The sequence below is a fragment of the Lagenorhynchus albirostris genome, chromosome 5 (assembly GCF_949774975.1).
Source record: "Lagenorhynchus albirostris chromosome 5, mLagAlb1.1, whole genome shotgun sequence".
Lineage (NCBI taxonomy): Eukaryota > Metazoa > Chordata > Mammalia > Artiodactyla > Delphinidae > Lagenorhynchus > Lagenorhynchus albirostris.
In genome coordinates, this window is record NC_083099.1 from 120,187,205 (window position 1) to 120,205,244 (window position 18,040).

Genomic DNA, 18,040 nt, shown 5'->3' on the forward strand with positions numbered 1-18,040 from the left:
GCACTGGTAATCAATATAACTCTCCAAGTCTACTAGAAATTAAACACTGCACTAACATTATTTCTAGTGGAAAATATGTTTTGGGTTAAGAAATAAACATTTTGAAATAAATTTCAAAAATCTGTGTATAGAATGATGACTCTATGAATTATTAATCAGCAAGAAGGACCCCTTAAGAGGAAAGCAATCAATTACCTTTGATTTTGATGAACTAGAAATAGCTGAGATAACTTGGAAATGCTGGGAGTATAGGTGGATGTGGACTTAAATTATTTTCCTTTGTAACTTTGTGTAATCTTCTAAAATAAATTAGAAAACAATTCTCCAGTTCAAGGTGGAAAGGAAATTATAATGATTTATAACTGGCAAATGTATACTTCTGGCATACATTTATTTAGCTAGAAATATTTATATTTACATATATACTTATACATAAAGAATAATTTATTGCTTCAACAAATATTTTTTTAGCACCTGTATTTTGAAACAAATATAAGTCTAGATATTAGCAATGCAATAATGGATAAAATAGACATGGGTCTTACATTTATAGACCTCTTAGTTTACAGCCCAACCCGGTAAATAATATAGTGCTATGAGTGATAAATAACCATATGTGACCCAATATGGTTAAGTCTCTCAAATCATGAATACCAAAGGATCAGAATGGTGAATTAGAGTTGACAGATTATACAGCTTAAATGAAGTAAATTATTACTACTTATCACCCACCATTTTTCACCTCATCACTTTTGAGACTGATGGGAAGGTAAAAAACGAATATAGTGAACTTATATATTTGAGGTAATATATTATGATATTAAACTGGGATGTAAAGTAAATTTTTGGTGAATCATTAATACGGAATTGTCCCTTGAATTAAGTCTTGTAATTTTGCATATTCTTTATCACAATAATTATACTGATACAGATCTTCTGAAAGAACTATTATGAACATGTCACAAAGATACAGCAAAAGCGTGTTCTCTGCGTTACCCTTGTGATTAGTTATATACATTATAATATAGCATAAAATGGAATATTTCCTTTTCTTAAAAATCTACAGAAAATATTTAATGACATGAGAAATGTTCATGTGTAAGTAGGCTACAAGACAGAGCATAATATGGTATTTTGTATGATTTTGTAATATACTATTTCTATATACTTATATTTATGTAATATTTATAAAAAGGTTATTAACTGTGGTTGTTGTTTGAGAATGGGGTTAGGCAAGATTTTTATTTTTTTCCTTTTGATCATGTATATTTTCTAAATCTATAACTTCCATAAATTTTAAATTTCTTAATAAACCCAATTTGAAACCCATAAAAATGCTTGAGAATAATTTAAGAGAGAGCTGGGTAGAATTACTTACCCTAGTCCCAGCAGCTGACAAACATCATTTGAAATCTGGGTCGTCCAGTTCTCAGCACAAGCTACATGCCATATGCTCTGTATTCTGAACTGCACCAAACCACGGTTTGTCGTGCCATTGAAGAGACGCACTAAAGAGATTAGATCATACATAGGGTCATTGTGACCTAAGTTGATAAAAGGAAATGATGGACTCTAAACATGCAATGTTCTTAACATTGAGAATTTAGAGATTGATAGTATGTAATTTTTCGTAACAGTATGCTGGAAGTCTTAAGTTGAAAAAGATAAATTCGGTAGACTTAATTTTGCTCTTTCATATGACTATAAAAAGGGAAAGGGCAGAGATATGCGAGTTCACTGCATACCAATACAGCAAATAAACAGAAAATAAAGCTTTTTGAAGAGAATGTCTTACAAATGTGTTCTCTAAAAGAAGGAAAACTCAAGTTCAGGAATAACTGTAAGCATTTTTTTTTTCCTACTTCTTTCTCCAGAAGCTATTTTCTTTGCCCTTATTCTTTTGCTGTTTGGTTTCCGTCATCTTCCCCTCTATCTTACAACCATTTTGGATAGAGTGTTAAGGCCATTAGTGACTAAGTGGGGATTGGGTTAAGCTAAGCTAGTTTATCAAACAGGTAAAATATCACCCATCATAGTTTTACCCACAGACGCCACATTGTAATTCTGTAAGTGAATGTTATGTTTACATTTTTTCCCTATTATAAAAAGAATAACAGCATGCACTTTAGAATTAGACAGACTTAGGCTGGAAACACAGCTCTAGCCCTTGCTAGGTGTGTGATCTTTGGCAGCCCCTTAACTCCTCCAAGCCTCAGCTTTCTCATGACTGAAATAGAGTTCATTCTAATTACGTTAAGATTGTTTTACAGCACTTAGTTACAGTGCATGGCACATCATAAATAGCATTAAGTATGTGCTCTGAAATAAAAGTAAGACAGAGTAAAAGTAGCCATTACTCCTAATGTGATAGAGATCTGGAGTGGGGCTGGACAGGAGTCGCAGGCAGAGGGAGTAGTAGATACTGAAGAATCAAGCATGTGAAGGAACAAGTCTAAGAAAGACAGTTATAAGTGAGCATGAGGGTGCCTCTGTGTAGGCAATGTACAGAGTATAATAGTTAATAAGAGTGATGCTAGAGTGCCTGGTGTGGGCTGTTGTCTCTCTGTGGTATTTTATGCTTTTTACCTGAAGATGGGTTGTCCTAGACTTAAAAGTATTAAATGTAGTCAAGTTTAAACAAACAAACAGAAACAAGAGTTTGCATGTTAGCTTTTATTCTAACCAGAATGGTGACAGCGGTGCTGAAATCACCGGCAGATCATAACTTCAGAGTACCAACATAGATCCTAATAAATATAGTCATAATCTTCCTTTCACATCTGTAGAATCCAAATGTAGAGGTTAAGCTGATAAAAAGTATTTTCCTAAAAATAAAACGTACCACAATGTGCTTCATCTGAGCCATCCTTACAGTGTGGAAAACTGTCACAGAGATTCACCAGCGGGACACACTCTCCATTTTTACACTGAAAATTGTCTTCCTTGCAGGGCTCTGTGGGGGAAAAATATGTACTGTATAGGATAAAGAAATGACAGACGGTTCTAGAGTACCCATCCCATTTCTGCCCCTTTAAACATCCTGTTATTTGCCACAGTGCATAGTTAAATCTGGCTTCGATATTGACTATGACTACACACTTACTGCTCAGAATGTTTCTGCAATAGTTCTGTCAAAGCCAGAGGCATGGCTTAAGAAGAGCATGTATAAAACCTTAAGCATCTCCTTTGCAGCAGAGGGCAGGGCAGTTGCAAGAGATGGCTGAGAGGTTTTGGACATACCTCTCCCGCACCATCTCTGTGAGTCTCAAATTCTTCCAACCCAAATGAACATATTGGGCTGGCCAAAAAGTTCGTTCATAAGATGTTATGGGAAAACCAGAACAAACTTTTTGGCCAACCCAGTACAAGTAACAACCACTGGCATGTTACACAAGCATAAAGAGATCTCTTGGTTTTACCATCCAAATGATACCTCCAAAACTTTATTATATAGAAATGTGGAAGGGGCCTTTTGGTGGGATCAAAGTTGGACCAGGCTGGAAGCAGTGAGCTTGATTAAAATGTGATGAGATGGGAAAAAGTCATCTAAAGAAATGGAACCTGCAATAGTGGTAATTTGAAGGGAGGTAGGAATGGAGAGCCAAACAAGAAAAGCAGGGTTGGAGTCATGGGAATGTGCTTGGACATTAAGAAACAGAAGGAAAATGAAGAGGCTGGACAAGGAAGGAACTGAGTAGATCCGGTAGTTTTTTCCAGAATTTGAGTTGTGCAGAAAGATGTCTACTTGAAATACTCATTGTTTAAAAGGAGTGAGAACTGTGTTTCCTGTAAATGTTTGTTTAAATCTTAAGGACTTTTGCCCTGGGAAAGTCTTCATCTCACTGGAAAAGAGGGGTTTGCTTTCCTCAAGTTGTTTTCTGATTGACTTGGGAGGGGTAGCTACATCCTGATATTAGGATCTCTGTTGGGGCCACACGGAATTTGGACCCTCTGAGAAAGGAAATATTAGCTGGGTATGGAGAAGCTTGAAGTTTCTTCCCCTAGTGGTGCATGCACAACAATAATGGGGAAGAAAAAGCACTTGAGAAAAAAAAAAGGAACAGGGAAACCTGTATTTTAAAAGCTATTAATGAATATTAATCATTGACTACTATACTGTACTGTTTTCATAGATACACAATTCATGTTAAAATGGTTTCAAAAACAAATGGTACTGGTCTCCATAGAGACTTTCTGAATTTATGATGGCCAAATGTAATGACACCTGAAAGGAATAATTTCTGTTGCTTTAGAATCTAGGTTGTAGCCCCAAATCTGTGAGCATTGACAAATACTGTAATGTTCTAAAGAGAGGTACTAAATGTAGCCATACTAATACTTTAAAAATTACCGAAACTAGTCTGGTGACTATAAATTTCTAGCTAGCACCTATTTCCAGCTATGAAAAAGAGGATTCGAGTTTTTTTCTAGAAACAGACTAAATAAGGGTCTTAAGGAATAGTGTTTTCATGTGCAATATGGGAGGAAGTTGCCATCCAGCAAACCAAGTGAAGGATGCCCCGAGAGAACCAACTCATACTGGGTTGCCTTAAAGAAGAGAGGTCATCTCACTCCCCAGCTGAAAGTTTGTTACACTGCAGAGTCATAAGGGCTAGTGCTTACACGGGACTAGTGCAGGGACTTTCAGGTACTTTTTTCAGCTGGGACCACAGTAAAAATACATATTTTAAATTGTACTCTAGGGCATACCCCAATGTGTATATGTGTGTGTGTGTGCATGTAACTAAATTAAAATTTACTTTGTTCTGTTATTTCTATTCTATTCCATTCCATCCCATCCCATCCCATCCCATCCCATCCCATCCCATCCCATCCCATCCCATCCCATCCCATTCTATTCTATTCTATTCTATTCCATCCCATTCCATCCATTTTGCTCCATAGCAAAGAATGGTGGCCAAAACTCAATAAATTGATTTCATGATACACTTTTATTTTGTTGTTTTCCTGCGGTACGCGGGCCTCTTACTGCTGTGGCCTCTCCCGTTGCGGAGCACAGGCTCCGAACGCGCAGGCTCAGCAGCCACGGCTCACGGGCCCAGCCGCTCCGCGGCATGTGGGATCTTCCCGGACCGGAGCACGAACCCGTGTCCCCTGCATCGGCAGGCGGACTCTCAACCACTGCGCCACCAGGGAAGCCCTCATGATACACTTTTTGAAAAATACCAGACTAAACTGAAGTATAGTGAAAAATTTCATGGGAGATGGTAACTTTAGTGTCCTAAATTTTGTGGGTAGATAGCTATATAAATAAAGATCAGTATTCACTTCCTGTGTAATGAATTTAGAAGCCAGACATTTGGCTGGAACTTTCCTTGATGATAGTTAGGTATAAGAGAGAGGGTGGCAGTGGAAAAAACCTGCATTTTCTCCATGTGCAGGGCAGTGCATGAGTTTCGTTTTGGCCACATGGACACTGGGAAAGATAACTGAGTGACAGCCGCCTGTCAGGACAAGCTGGCTCCAGCACAAATACGTGCGGGAATGAAGCCTGGCTGGTGGGGATTATGAGCAAAGCAGGGTTATAAGAGATCACAGGGTAAGTAGTGTACTACCCATGCCTACTGTGCAGTGGTCCTGGGGAGGGGGGAGAGGAACACACCAAAGAACCCACAACTCTGTTCTACAAAAGAGTTAGCATTTGTCCAGGAGCTACTGTTAGCTGAAAGAAAACTACAGTGGTGGAAGATTATCCTTTTCTGCCTCTCTTCCAACACTGGAGCTATGGGAAGATGGAAGGGAAAGAAAGTGGGAAATAAGTTAAAGACAATATTTCCACCTTCTTCTACTTTAAGATATCGGGCCAAGATTTGTGCCTGAGTTGGGAGATTAAAAAAGAAAGAGCTGTGACTTAGATGATATTAAGGTTTTAATGTTGTATTTGACTGTATGTTTTAATACCTAAAAGTAAGGTTTAATTACCCAGTTAAGAAAATTGCATGCCTAAAATAACTGGAAAAATGAAGAGATCTGCCTGAAATATCCCAGAATAAAAAGAGAGATTTGGGGCTTCCCTGGTGGCACAGTGGTTGAGAGTCCGCCTGCCGATGCAGGAGACACGGCTTCGTTTCCCGGTCCGGGAAGATCCCACATGCCGCGGAGCGGCTGGGCCCATGAGCCATGGCCGCTGAGCCTGCGCGTCCGGAGCCTGTGCTCCGCAACCGGAGAGGCCACAACAGTGAGAGGCCCGCATACCGCAAAAAAAAAAAAAAAAAAAAAAAAAAAAAAGAGAGATTTGAAATAAAGTAAGTAGAGAAAAATAAAGTTTTATCTGTTTATATTCTCATCGGGTCCATTCTTTAAATTGAATGTACAATGTACTATCTGTAATACCCTTATGCCTTGTTTCTTCATTTTATATGCTTAGGACTTGACAAAATGACTGGAACAGAGTAGGAAATCAGTAGATATTTGTTAAGTGTTAAGTGAATTAATTTATGTTAAATGAGTGACATGCCTCAAAAATCAGTATGAACCTTAGTAATAGAGTTGACACAATACAAAGAAATCTTTAAAAGTATGATTTCAAAAAAACATTTAAAAATTAGGCAGTTGATTGGCTGATGTTAACTCTATTGATTTGAAAAATAAAAATTGATTCTGTGAATTATGAAGATAAAATTTACTGATTTGAGTGGTGGTTAAAACATAAGCTCTGGAATCATATGACTGGTTTGATCTGCAGCTTAGCCATTTCCTATTTTTTTTTAACATCTTTATTGGAGTATAATTGCTTTACAATGCTGTGTTAGTTTCTGCTTTATAACAAAGTGAATCAGCTATACATATATATCCCCATATCTCTTCCCTCTTGCATCTCCCTCCCTTCCACCCTCTCTATCCCACCCCTCTAGGTGGTCACAAAGCACCGAGCTGATCTCCCTGTGATATGCGGCTGCTTCCCACTAGCTATCGGTTTTACATTTGGTAGTGTATATATGTCCATGCCACTCTCTCACTTTGTCCTAGTTTACCCTTCCCCTTCCCTGTGTCCTCAAGTCCATTCTTTGATAGGTCTACATCTTTATTCCCATCCTGCCCCTAGGTTCTTCATGACCTTTTTTTTAGATTCCATATATATGTGTTAGCATACGGTATTTGTTTTTCTCTTTTTGACTTATTTCACTATGTATGACAGACTCTAGGTCCATCCACCTCACTACAAATAACTCAATTTCGTTTCTTTTTATGGCTGAGTAATATTCCATTGTGTTTATGTGCCACATCTTCTTTATCCATTCATCTGTCGATGGACACTTAGGTTGCTTCCATGTCCTGGCTATTGTAAATAGAGTTGCAATGAACATTATGGTACATGACTCTTTTTGAATTATGGTTTTCTCAGGGTATATGCCCAGTAGTAGGATTGCTGGGTCGTATGGTAGTTCTATTTTTAGTTTTTTAAGGAACCTCCATACTGTTCTCCATACTGGCTGTATCAATTTACATTGCCACCAACAGTGCAAGAGGGTTCCCTATTCTCCACACCCTCTCCAGCAGTTATTGTTTGTAGATTTTTTGATGATGGCCATTCTGACTGGTGTGAGGTAATAGCTCATTGTAGTTTTGATTTGCATTTCTCTAATGATTAATGATGTTGAGAATTCTTTCATGTGTTTGTTGGCAATCTGTATATCTTCTTTGGAGAAATGTCTATTCAGGTCTTTTGCCCATTTTTGGATTGGGTTGTTTCTTTTTTTGATATTGAGCTGCATGAGCTGCTTGTATATTTTGGAGATTAATCCTTTGTCAGTTGCTTCATTTGCAAATATCTTCTCCCATTTTGAGGGTTGTCTTTTCATCTTGTTTATGGTTCCCTTTGCTGTGTAAAAGCTTTTGAGTTTCATTAGGTCCCATTTGTTTATTTTTGTTTTTATTTCCATTTCTCTAGGAGGTGGGTCAAAAAGGATCTTTCTGTGATTTATGTCATAGAGTGTTCTGCCTATGTTTTCCTCTAAGAGTTTTATAGTGTCTGGCCTTATATTTAGGTCTTTAATCCATTTTGAGTTTATTTTTGTGTATGGTGTTCTAATTTCATTCTTTTACATGTAGCTGTCCAGTTTTTCCAGCACCACTTATTGAAGAGGCTGTCTTTTCTCCATTGTATATTCTTGCCTCCTTTATCAAAAATAAGGTGACCATATGTGTGTGGATTTATCTCTGGGCTTTCTATCCTGTTCCATTGATCTATATTTCTGTTTTTGTGCCAATACCATAATAGCCACCTCCTTTTTATTTAGTTTTGACCCTGGGCAAATAAATTAGTCTTTCAGAAACTCAGTTTCCTTCACTGTCAAATAGGATAAATACTACTTATGTCTTAGGTATATCATGAGAGTAAATTTTTATAAAGTTAAATGCATTTAGTATACCAATATGAATACATTGAATGCAGAATAAATTTTATCCTTAACAGCAAAGTATTGATAGTAACATTTAGAAATCATCCTTTTCATTGATATTTTTAAGTTACTATTCTTACTTCTATGTTCTGGTTGTGCGACTTTCCCCTCCAGATAATGCAAGAAATCACACATAATCCTTTCCTCTGGGTATCTCACAACAATAATTGGAGCTATTGGTATAGGTTATTTTAAACTTTGATGAAGTCTATATTTTTTCATTCCAAATTTAAGTTACTTTAATAAAAAATACTTTAAGGAAAGCATGACTGGGCTGGTTGTTTTTACAAATCTTTAGCCAATGAGAATAAGTTACATATATCAAGTATAATACTATTAGGGAGGTTCTTGTAAATTTAATTATCAATTTATTTCACAAACACATTTTTTTTTTTTTTTTTTGCGGTACGCGGGCCTCTCACTCTTGTGGCCTCTCCCGTTGCGGAGCACAGGCTCTGGACGCACAGGCTCAGCAGCCGTGGCTCACGGGCCTAGCTGCTCCACAGCATGTGGGATCTTCTCGCACCAGGGCACAAACCCATGTCCCCTGCATCGGCAGGTGAACTCTCAACCACTGCGCCACCAGGGAAGCCCCACAAACACATATTTTTAAACCAGGTTAGTGAGATGATAAATGGGCAAAGACAGCTACTTACTCTACAGGCAAGTATTAATGTTCTAACTGAATTTACATTTTAATCTTTCTAGTGTTAATTTTCAGTTAGCAAACAGGAATACTTAAAGCTAGGTACATATGTTTTTGAATTTATATATTCTATTTTAAATCTATACTTAATAAGCATTATATTTATTTAAAAACCTGATGGCCTAATTATGTACCCCTAATCAAATATCATAATATACTTATAGAATGTTAGTCACAGCTAGTTATTTATATATTACCCCATTTCTTTGTTTTCATAGTTTGTTAAAATCATTATGTAAAAATGAGTTTTCAATATTTAATAATAGATAATTTATTAATAATTTTACTCTTTTACTAGTATAGCCAGGCTATATTTAATTGGAGAACACATATCCATTGAATGAAAATTTAAATATCTGAATATCTGAATAAAAATATGAATGAAAACATGTATAAATATCTGAAAATTGTAATTTATTTTTGTGCTCTAGCCAAAGCTGTTAAGGTTATACCGTATGAACATAGAAATATTAACCTATTTCTATAAGATGAATATATTGGATGAAAAAAATGCTGTATGGAGCAAAACAATCTATTGCTGCTGAACTGAAAAGAATGACAAATTCTGAGGAGAAGTGTGAATAAACTCTTTCAAAATTTCCCTTTACATGCATGAACTGAATTCTGATTCTTTGTAACATATAACAGCTCGGCTTCATTAAGAAGTCTTTAATCCAAAAGTTTAACTCTCTGTGGCCTCTTATATCTTATATCTGATAATTTTATACCCATAGTGAGAGAGAGAGAAAAAAAAATATTACTAAGAACTGAATTTTCCCATCTCCTTTTTATGAAGTCTCCAGTAGCCCTGCCTCATTTAGTCAACATATGCTTGGTTTTAATGGAACTGAATTGATCTCTAAGGCACATGCCACACAATCTGGGGAGGGCTCTAAACCCCTAAATGTAATCAGCTGCCACTTCCACAGTTGCCAGATAAGCACTATTGAATTCCAAATTAAGATTCTGATATTCAGAAAAGAGCAATGAAGGGAACTTCAGAGGAGAGTGATCTTAATAAATCTATATTTCATATACTCTAGTTTAATGTAAATAAAATGTGAAAACTAAGATAAAGAAAGGAGATACAAAAATATGTTATATAATTGTTTTATTCATCAACTGAATGCTTTGGAAGGTGTCCCTAAAATATCTCAGAAGATAAATGAAGCACATACATGCTGCAAATTTATGATATTCCTTTGATCCCTTTTTCCTAAAATGACCAGCAAAGCAGAGCACCAATATAAACAGATATGTGTGCCTAATGTCTCTTTCCACTACCAGTGTGATTATCTGCCACTGCCAATTCCCTGTTTCTATAATTGCTTTTCAGCTTTTTGGTGTAAAAATCTCTCTGGGAGAAGATTATGCTGATGATGACTCAATCCCTCCATTTTCTACTCTCCAGCAGCATCTGTCCTGTGGCCAAGAGGGATATGAAACCACATTCCCAGCATATTAAGCACACAGTGATGGTCATGGAAGACTCCATTTTAGCTTCAATTTCTCTAAATGATTTATTACCTAAATAACATAATCATAGTAACTGAAATCTAGTGAAAGGGTAAACAAATATAAGCAACACCTATGCCATAAATCTCCAATCTATTTTTTGTTGGAAGCCATAGATTACGTTCTTTTGGCTTTTATCTTGAAGGGAAATTTATTGTACTATTTTTCAAAATCCTAATGTATTTATCTTATTATAAGACTCTAATAAAAGCTAGTAACTGTAATATTTTTAATAGAAGAGATGTTGCTGCCTTTCTTTTCCCAACCTATTCTCTTTCCACTTCTTTCCTCCCTTTTCCCTTACAATTTAAAATATGGCTTTAAAGACCTACTATTTCTCTAAAATTTCAAGATGCTTTCACTTTTGCAGATGGCGGAATGCTCAATAATTATTTCAGTTGTTTGGATTTGTAAATAAATTCACTCCCTTATTGGTTAGAGCTATTAGTTTTCTTATCTCATTAGTTCAGTTGGTTTTACTATTCATCTTCATTTCTTTAAAAATATAGTACTTCTCAGCCAAAGACCAATATCATATGATATTGCTTATATGTGGAATCTAAAAACATGATACATAAGTTTATTCTTTTTGGTGCGATGGTGAATGGGATTGTTTTCTTAACTTCTCTTTCTGATCTTTTGGTGTTAATGTATAGGAATGCAAAGGATTTCTGTGTGTTAACTTTGTATCCTGCAACTTTACCAAATTCATCCATGAGCTCCAGTAGTTTTCTGATGGCAACTTTAGAATTTTCTATGTAACTAACAGAACATTGTAAATCATCCTTATTTCAATAAAAATTTTAAAAAAATTAAAAAATGATACAAATGAAATTATTTACAAAACAGAAAGAGACTCACAGACATAGAAAACAAACTTATGTTTACCAAAGGGGGAAGGGGGTTGGGGGGAGGGATAAATTAGGAGGTTGGGATTAACATATACACACTACTATATGTAAAATATATAGATAACAAACAAGGACCTACTGTATAGCACAGGGAACTATACTCAATATTTTGTAATAACCTATAAGGAAAAATAATCTGAAAAGAAATATATATATATATATGTATATAGTATATATAACTGAATCGTTGTGCTGTACACCTGAAGCTAACACAGTATAATAAATCAACTATACTTCAATAAAAAGAAGAAAGTGAAAAAAAAAGTTTATGTTTGCAGTTCATGTTAATTTGGTGAATAGATATGGGACAATATTAAACAGCTAATAATTAATTAGAGTTGCAGTTAATATAATGTGCTACAAGTTCTTAGTTTATTCTGTGTTTTTATACTTACTAGAAATAAATGTTGAAAAATAAATTTTATTGTAATAACAAATAAATAAATATAATAAATTTAAAAAATATATAGTATTTCTCAAAAGTTCCTTTCATGACATCCTTGGAAAAAAGTTTGGAGGCTCACCCCTCCAAGAGAATAACTATTACGTATTTTCTTGCTCTATTTTAAAATACTTTATAGAACTGAGCACTTAATTCTATAGCATTCAAATACAAGTGATATTGATGTCTATACATTTTTTATTGCAGAAGTTTCTCCTCAAAAATTTAGAAATGTCACTCTGTTGTTTTAAAATATTCACCATAAAATGACTAAAATATAAAGCTGAACTGATTTTTGACATCTTTGAAAAATGATTCTGTTTATTCTCCTTAAAAAATTTGCTGACTCTGATGGGAAGCAGCCACATAGCACAGGGAGATCAGCTCGGTGCTTTGTGACCGCCTGGAGGGGTGGGATAGGGAGGGTGAGAGGGAGGGAGATGCAAGATGGAAGAGATATGGGAACATATGTATATGTATAACGGATTCACTTTGTTATAAAGCAGAAACTAACACACCATTGTAAAGCAATTATACTCTAATAAAGATGTGAAAAAAAATTTGCTGAAAAATTTTCCTCTTGAAATTAAAAATTTTAAACAGGAAATGTTACAACACTGATTTCTGCTTATAAATTTTTTACAGTAAGCAATAAGACTTCATGATTTTTCAGTCACTTTAATCAGATCTAGAAAGTATATCGTTTTTTCCCATTACACCTTTCAGTGTTAGTTTTAACTGGTTCTATTATTTTCAACTTGTGGGTTGGTCTTTTTCCTGTTTGCCCATCACAGACTCCCACATTTTTCCATCTCTTTACCTATTGTTTTTGCTTACTTGATCATGCTTTTGTGCTGCACTTTTGTGACAATGTGGTATTTTGGTGCCAGGGTTTTTGAATAGGTGTGCAAAATAAACTGTGCAGTTCACACCATTAACAAAAACTTCTGATCAAGTCAGAAATAATAATCTGGTTGTGGTAGAGTTTCAACGAGAAATTCCTCTGCCCAAAGGTGGCCATAGGGATAGAATAGTGACAATTCATAATGGTAGTCTGAAAATTGTCTTGATTAATATTTTCCAAGGCAGTGATTTACTTCTCCTCTAAGTTAATTTCTGATTTTTATACATTATATCTCTCTCTATATCTATATATCTTATACATTATATTTATACATAATGTATAATATATAATTTATACATTATATATTTATACACATAACTATATTTTCATGTCAATATATTTTCTTTTTTGATATTTTGAAAAATAATTATAAGTATAATTTAAAAATAAATAATACCATTTATAAATTAAAATAATTATAAATCATATAACTTTCTATATTTTTCTCATTTTTCATGTACTCTATTTTAAGATAAATTCCAATTTTCTGTTGATCTAAAAGTCTTTATTGCTTTCCTTTGGTGTTGTATGTTCTTTCATAGTCCTTAATATTTTTGTTTGTTTACTTCCTTAGTTGAACTTTTGTTTATATACTTCATTAATTGATTTTTTTGTTTACTTCACTAATGGATTTTTTGATTGATTCATGTCAACATTGCTTATAAATCATAAGTAGCTGCTTCTAAAACATCACAAAATTCTTCTGAGGAACAGGATAGTTGGCTGGGCTACAACTTACTCTCACCTAAGTAGCTTGGGTAGTAACAATTGTTATGACTTATTTTCAGGGCCAGAGGGTATATAAGCTACAGGTCAATTTTCATATTTGTAGTAATGCTGAAAGCATACAACTTTCTGGCATGGAGTCTAAGTTTTAGGCCAGTTGTAAGTAGAGGAGCAGAGATTTGTACAGATGATTCTAGGATCAGATAATAGGCCAGATGATGAACAATGCTCCAACACTACCTCTTTTCTAGACATTTTAATTAAAGACAAACTGACCACAATCTCTTATGGAAGGGAAGGATAGAGGTAGGAAGGAATGTGTATTCTGTTTTTCTGACATATTTGCATCTAGAGAGAACTACTAAGTTGTGGGACAGAAGTATTTAAAAAAATCATAGTACAAGGGGAGAAGCAAGCTATAAAAATTCTCTATAGACTGTTGAATGCAGAGTTATATTTTACATATATGAATGAAAATATTGATATCTATATCTACATCTACATATATATCTATATATCTCCATGATACAGAAGGTTCTTATTAGTTATCAATTTTATACATATTATTGTATATATTTCAATCCCAATCTCCCAATTCATCCACCCCTACCACCACCCCTGTTTTCCCGTCTTGGTGTCCATACGTTAGTTCTCTACATCTGTGTCTCTCTTTCTGCCTTGCAAACTAGTCATCAGTACAATTATTCTGGATTCCACACATATGTGTTAGCATATGATATTTGTTTTTCTCTTTCTGACTTACCTCACTCTGTATGACAGTCTCTAGGTCCATCCACATCTCCACAAAAGACCCAATTTTGTTCCTTTTTATGGCTGACTAATATTCCATTGTGTATATGTACCACAGCTTCTTTAACCATTCATCTGTCCATGGACACTCAGGTTGCTTCCATGTCCTGGCTATTGTAAATCGTGCTGTAATGAATATTGTGGTACGTGTGTGTGCTGAATTATGATTTTCTCTGGGTATATGCCCAGTAGTGGGATTGCAGGGTCATATGGTAATTCTATTTTTAGTTTTTTAAGGAACCTCCATATTGTTCTCAATAGTGGCTGTATCAACTTACATTCCCACCAACAGTGCAAGAGGGTTCTCTTTTCTCCACACCCTCTCCAGCATTTGTTGTTTGTAGATTTCCTGATGATGCCCATTCTAACTGGTGTGAGGTAATACCTCATTGTAGTTTTGATTTGCATTTCTCTAATAATTAGTGATGTTGAGCAGCTTTTCATGTGACCCTTGGCCATCTGTATGTCTTCTTTGGAGAAATGTCTATTTAGGTCTTCTGCCCATTTTCTAATTGGGTTGCTTGTTTTTTTAATATTGAGCTGCATGAGCTGTTTAGATATTTTGGAGATTAGTCCTTTGTCTATTGATTTGTTTGCAAGTATTTTCTTCCATTCTGAGTGTTGTCTTTTTGTCTTGTTTATGGTTTCCTTTGCTGTGCAAAAGCTTTTAAGTTTCATTAGGTCCATTTGTTTATTTTTGTTTTTATTTCCCTTACTCTAGGAGGTGGATCAAAAAGGATCTTGCTGTGATTTATGTCATAGAGTGTTCTTCCTATGTTTTCCTCTAAGAGCTTTATAGTTTCTGGCATTACATTTAGGTCTTTAATCCATTTTGAGTTTATTTTTGTGTATGGTGTTAGGGAGTGTTGTAATTTCATTCTTTTACATGTAGCTGTCCAGTTTTCCCCGCACCACTTATTTTTTAATTTTTATTTTATACTTTTTTAACATCTTTATTGGAGTATAATTGCTTTACAATGGTGGTTGGTTTCTGCTTTATAACAAAGTAAATCAGCTATACATAGAGATATATCCTCATATCTCTTCCCTCTTGCGTTTCCCTCCCTCCCACCCTCCCTATCCCACCCCTCTAGGTGGTCACAAACACTGAGCTGATCTCCGTGTGCTATGCAGCTTCTTCCCACTAGCTATCAGTTTTACATTTGGTAGTCCAGCACCACTTATTGAAGAGACTGTCTTTTCTTCATTGTATATCCTTGCCTCCTTTATCATAGATTAGTTAACCATAGGTGTGTGGATTTATCTCTGGGCTTTCTATCCTGTTTTATATTTCTGTTTTTGTGCCAGTACCATATTGTCTTGATTACTGTAGCTTTGCAGATAGTCTGAAGTCAGGAAGTCTGATTCCTCCAGCTCTATTTTTTTCCCTCAAGATTGCTTTTGTTATTTGGGGTCTTTTGTGTCTCCACACAAATTTTAAGATATTTTGTTCTAGTTGGGTGAAAAATGCCATTGGTAATTTTGTAGGGATTGTGTTGAACCTGTAGATCACTTTGGTTAGTATAGTCATTTTCACAATATTTATTCTTCCAATCCAAGAACATGATATATCTCTACATCTGTTTGTATCATCTTTGTTGTTGTTGGGTTTTTTTTTTTTTTTTTTTTTTGCGGTACGTGGGTGTCTCACTGTTGTGGCCTCTCCCGTTGCGGAGCACAGGCTCCGGACGCGCAGGCTCAGCGGCCATGGCTCACGGGCCCAGCCGCTCCGCTGCATGTGGGATCCTCCTGGACCGGGGCACGAACCCATGTCCTCTGCATCGGCAGGCGGACTCTCAACCACTGTGCCACCAGGGAAGCCCCTGTTTGTATCATCTTTGATTTCTTTTATCAGTGTCTTATAGTTTTCTGAGTACAGGCCTTTTACCTCTTTAGGTAGGTTTATTCTTAAGTATTTTATTCTTTTTCTTGCAATGGTGAATGGGATTGTTTCCTTAATTTCTGTCTCGGATATTTCATTGTTAGTGTATAGGAATGCAAGAGATTTCTGTGCATTAATTTTGTATCCTGCAACTTTACCAAATTCATTGATTAACTCTAGTAGTTTTCTGGTGGCATCATTAGGATTTTTTCTGTATAGTATCATGTCATCTGCAAACAGTGACAGCTTTACTTCTTCTTTTCCAATTTGTATTCTTTTAATTTCTTTTTCTTCTCTGGTTGCCATGGCCAGGACTTCCAAAACTATGTTGAATAACAGTGGCAAGAGTGGGCATTGTTGTCATGTCCCTGATCTTAGAGGAAATGATTTCAGTTTTTCACCATTGAGAATGATGTTTGCTGTGGGTTTGTTGTATTTGGCCTTTATTATGTTGAGGTAGGTTCCCTCTATGCCCACTTTCTGAAGAGTTTTTAATCATAAATGGTGTTGAATTTTGTCAAAAGCTTTTTCTGCATCTATTGATATGATCATGTGGTTTTTATCCTTCAGTTTGTTAATATGGTGTACCACATTGAGTGATTTGCATATATTGAAGAATCCTTGCATCTCTGGGATAAATCCCACTTGATCATGGTGTATGACCCTTTTAATGTGTTGTTGGATTCTGTTTGCTAACATTTTGTTGAGGATTTTTGCATCTATATTCATCAGTGATATTGGTCTGTACTTTTCTTTTTGTAGTATCTTTGTTTTTGGTATCAGGGTGATGGTGGCCTCGTAGAATGAGTTTGGGAGTGTTCCTTCTTCTGCAATTTTTTGGGAGAGTTTGAGAAGGATGCATGTTAGCTCTTCTCTAAATGTTTGATAGAATTCACCTGTGAAGCCATTTGGTCCTGTACTTTTGTTTGTTGGAAGACTTTTAATTACAGTGTCAATTTCATTACTCCTTATTGGTCTGTTCAGAAATTCTATTTTGTCTTGGTTCAGTCTTGGAAGGTTATACCTTTATAAGAATTTGTCCATTTCTTCCAGGTTGTCCATTTTATTGGGATAGAGTTGCTTGTAGTCGTCTCTTATGATTCTTTTTATTTCTGTGGTATCCATTTTAACTTCTCCTTTTTCATTTCTAATTTTATTGATTTGAGTCATCTCCATCTTTTTCTTGATGAGTCTGGCTAAAGGTTTTTCCATTTTGTTTATCTTCTCAAAGAACCTCCTTTTAGCTTTATTGATCTTTGCTATTGTTTTCTATGTTTCTCTTTCATTTATTTCTGCTCTGATCTTTATAATTTCTTTCCTTCTACTAACTTTGGGTTTTGTTTGTTCTTCTTTCTCTAGTTCCTTTAGGTGTAAGGTTAGATTGTTTATTTGTGATTTTTTTTTTTTTTTGTCTTTTGAGGTAAGATTGTATTGCTGTAAACATCCCTCTTAAAACTGCTTTTGCTGCATCCCATAGGTTTTGGATCGTCATATTTTCCTTGTCATTTGTCTCGAGGTATTTTTTTATTTCCTCTTTGATTTCTTCAGTGATCTCTTGGTTATTTAGTAACGTATTGTTTAGCCTCCATGTGTTTGTGTTTTTTATGTTTTTCTCCCTGTAACTGATTTATAATTTCATAACATTGGGGTCCAAAAAGATGCTTGATATGATTTCAATTTTCTTAAATTTACTAAGGCTTGATGTGACCCAAGATGTGATC

The 18,040-nt window shown here is 35.3% G+C and overlaps 1 protein-coding gene across 1 annotated transcript in view; it reads right to left on the reverse strand.

Moving 5' to 3' along the window:
* The window catches only part of TMPRSS15 (transmembrane serine protease 15), a 133,033-nt gene that overhangs the window by 36,136 nt on the left and 78,857 nt on the right, over positions 1-18,040 (reverse strand). The window contains exons 17-18 of the mRNA XM_060149405.1: positions 2,843-2,953; positions 1,379-1,508 (exon numbers count right to left, since the gene is read on the reverse strand). Coding sequence (XP_060005388.1) covers positions 1,379-1,508; positions 2,843-2,953 — 241 coding nt within the window. The remainder of the gene's footprint in view (positions 1-1,378; positions 1,509-2,842; positions 2,954-18,040) is intronic.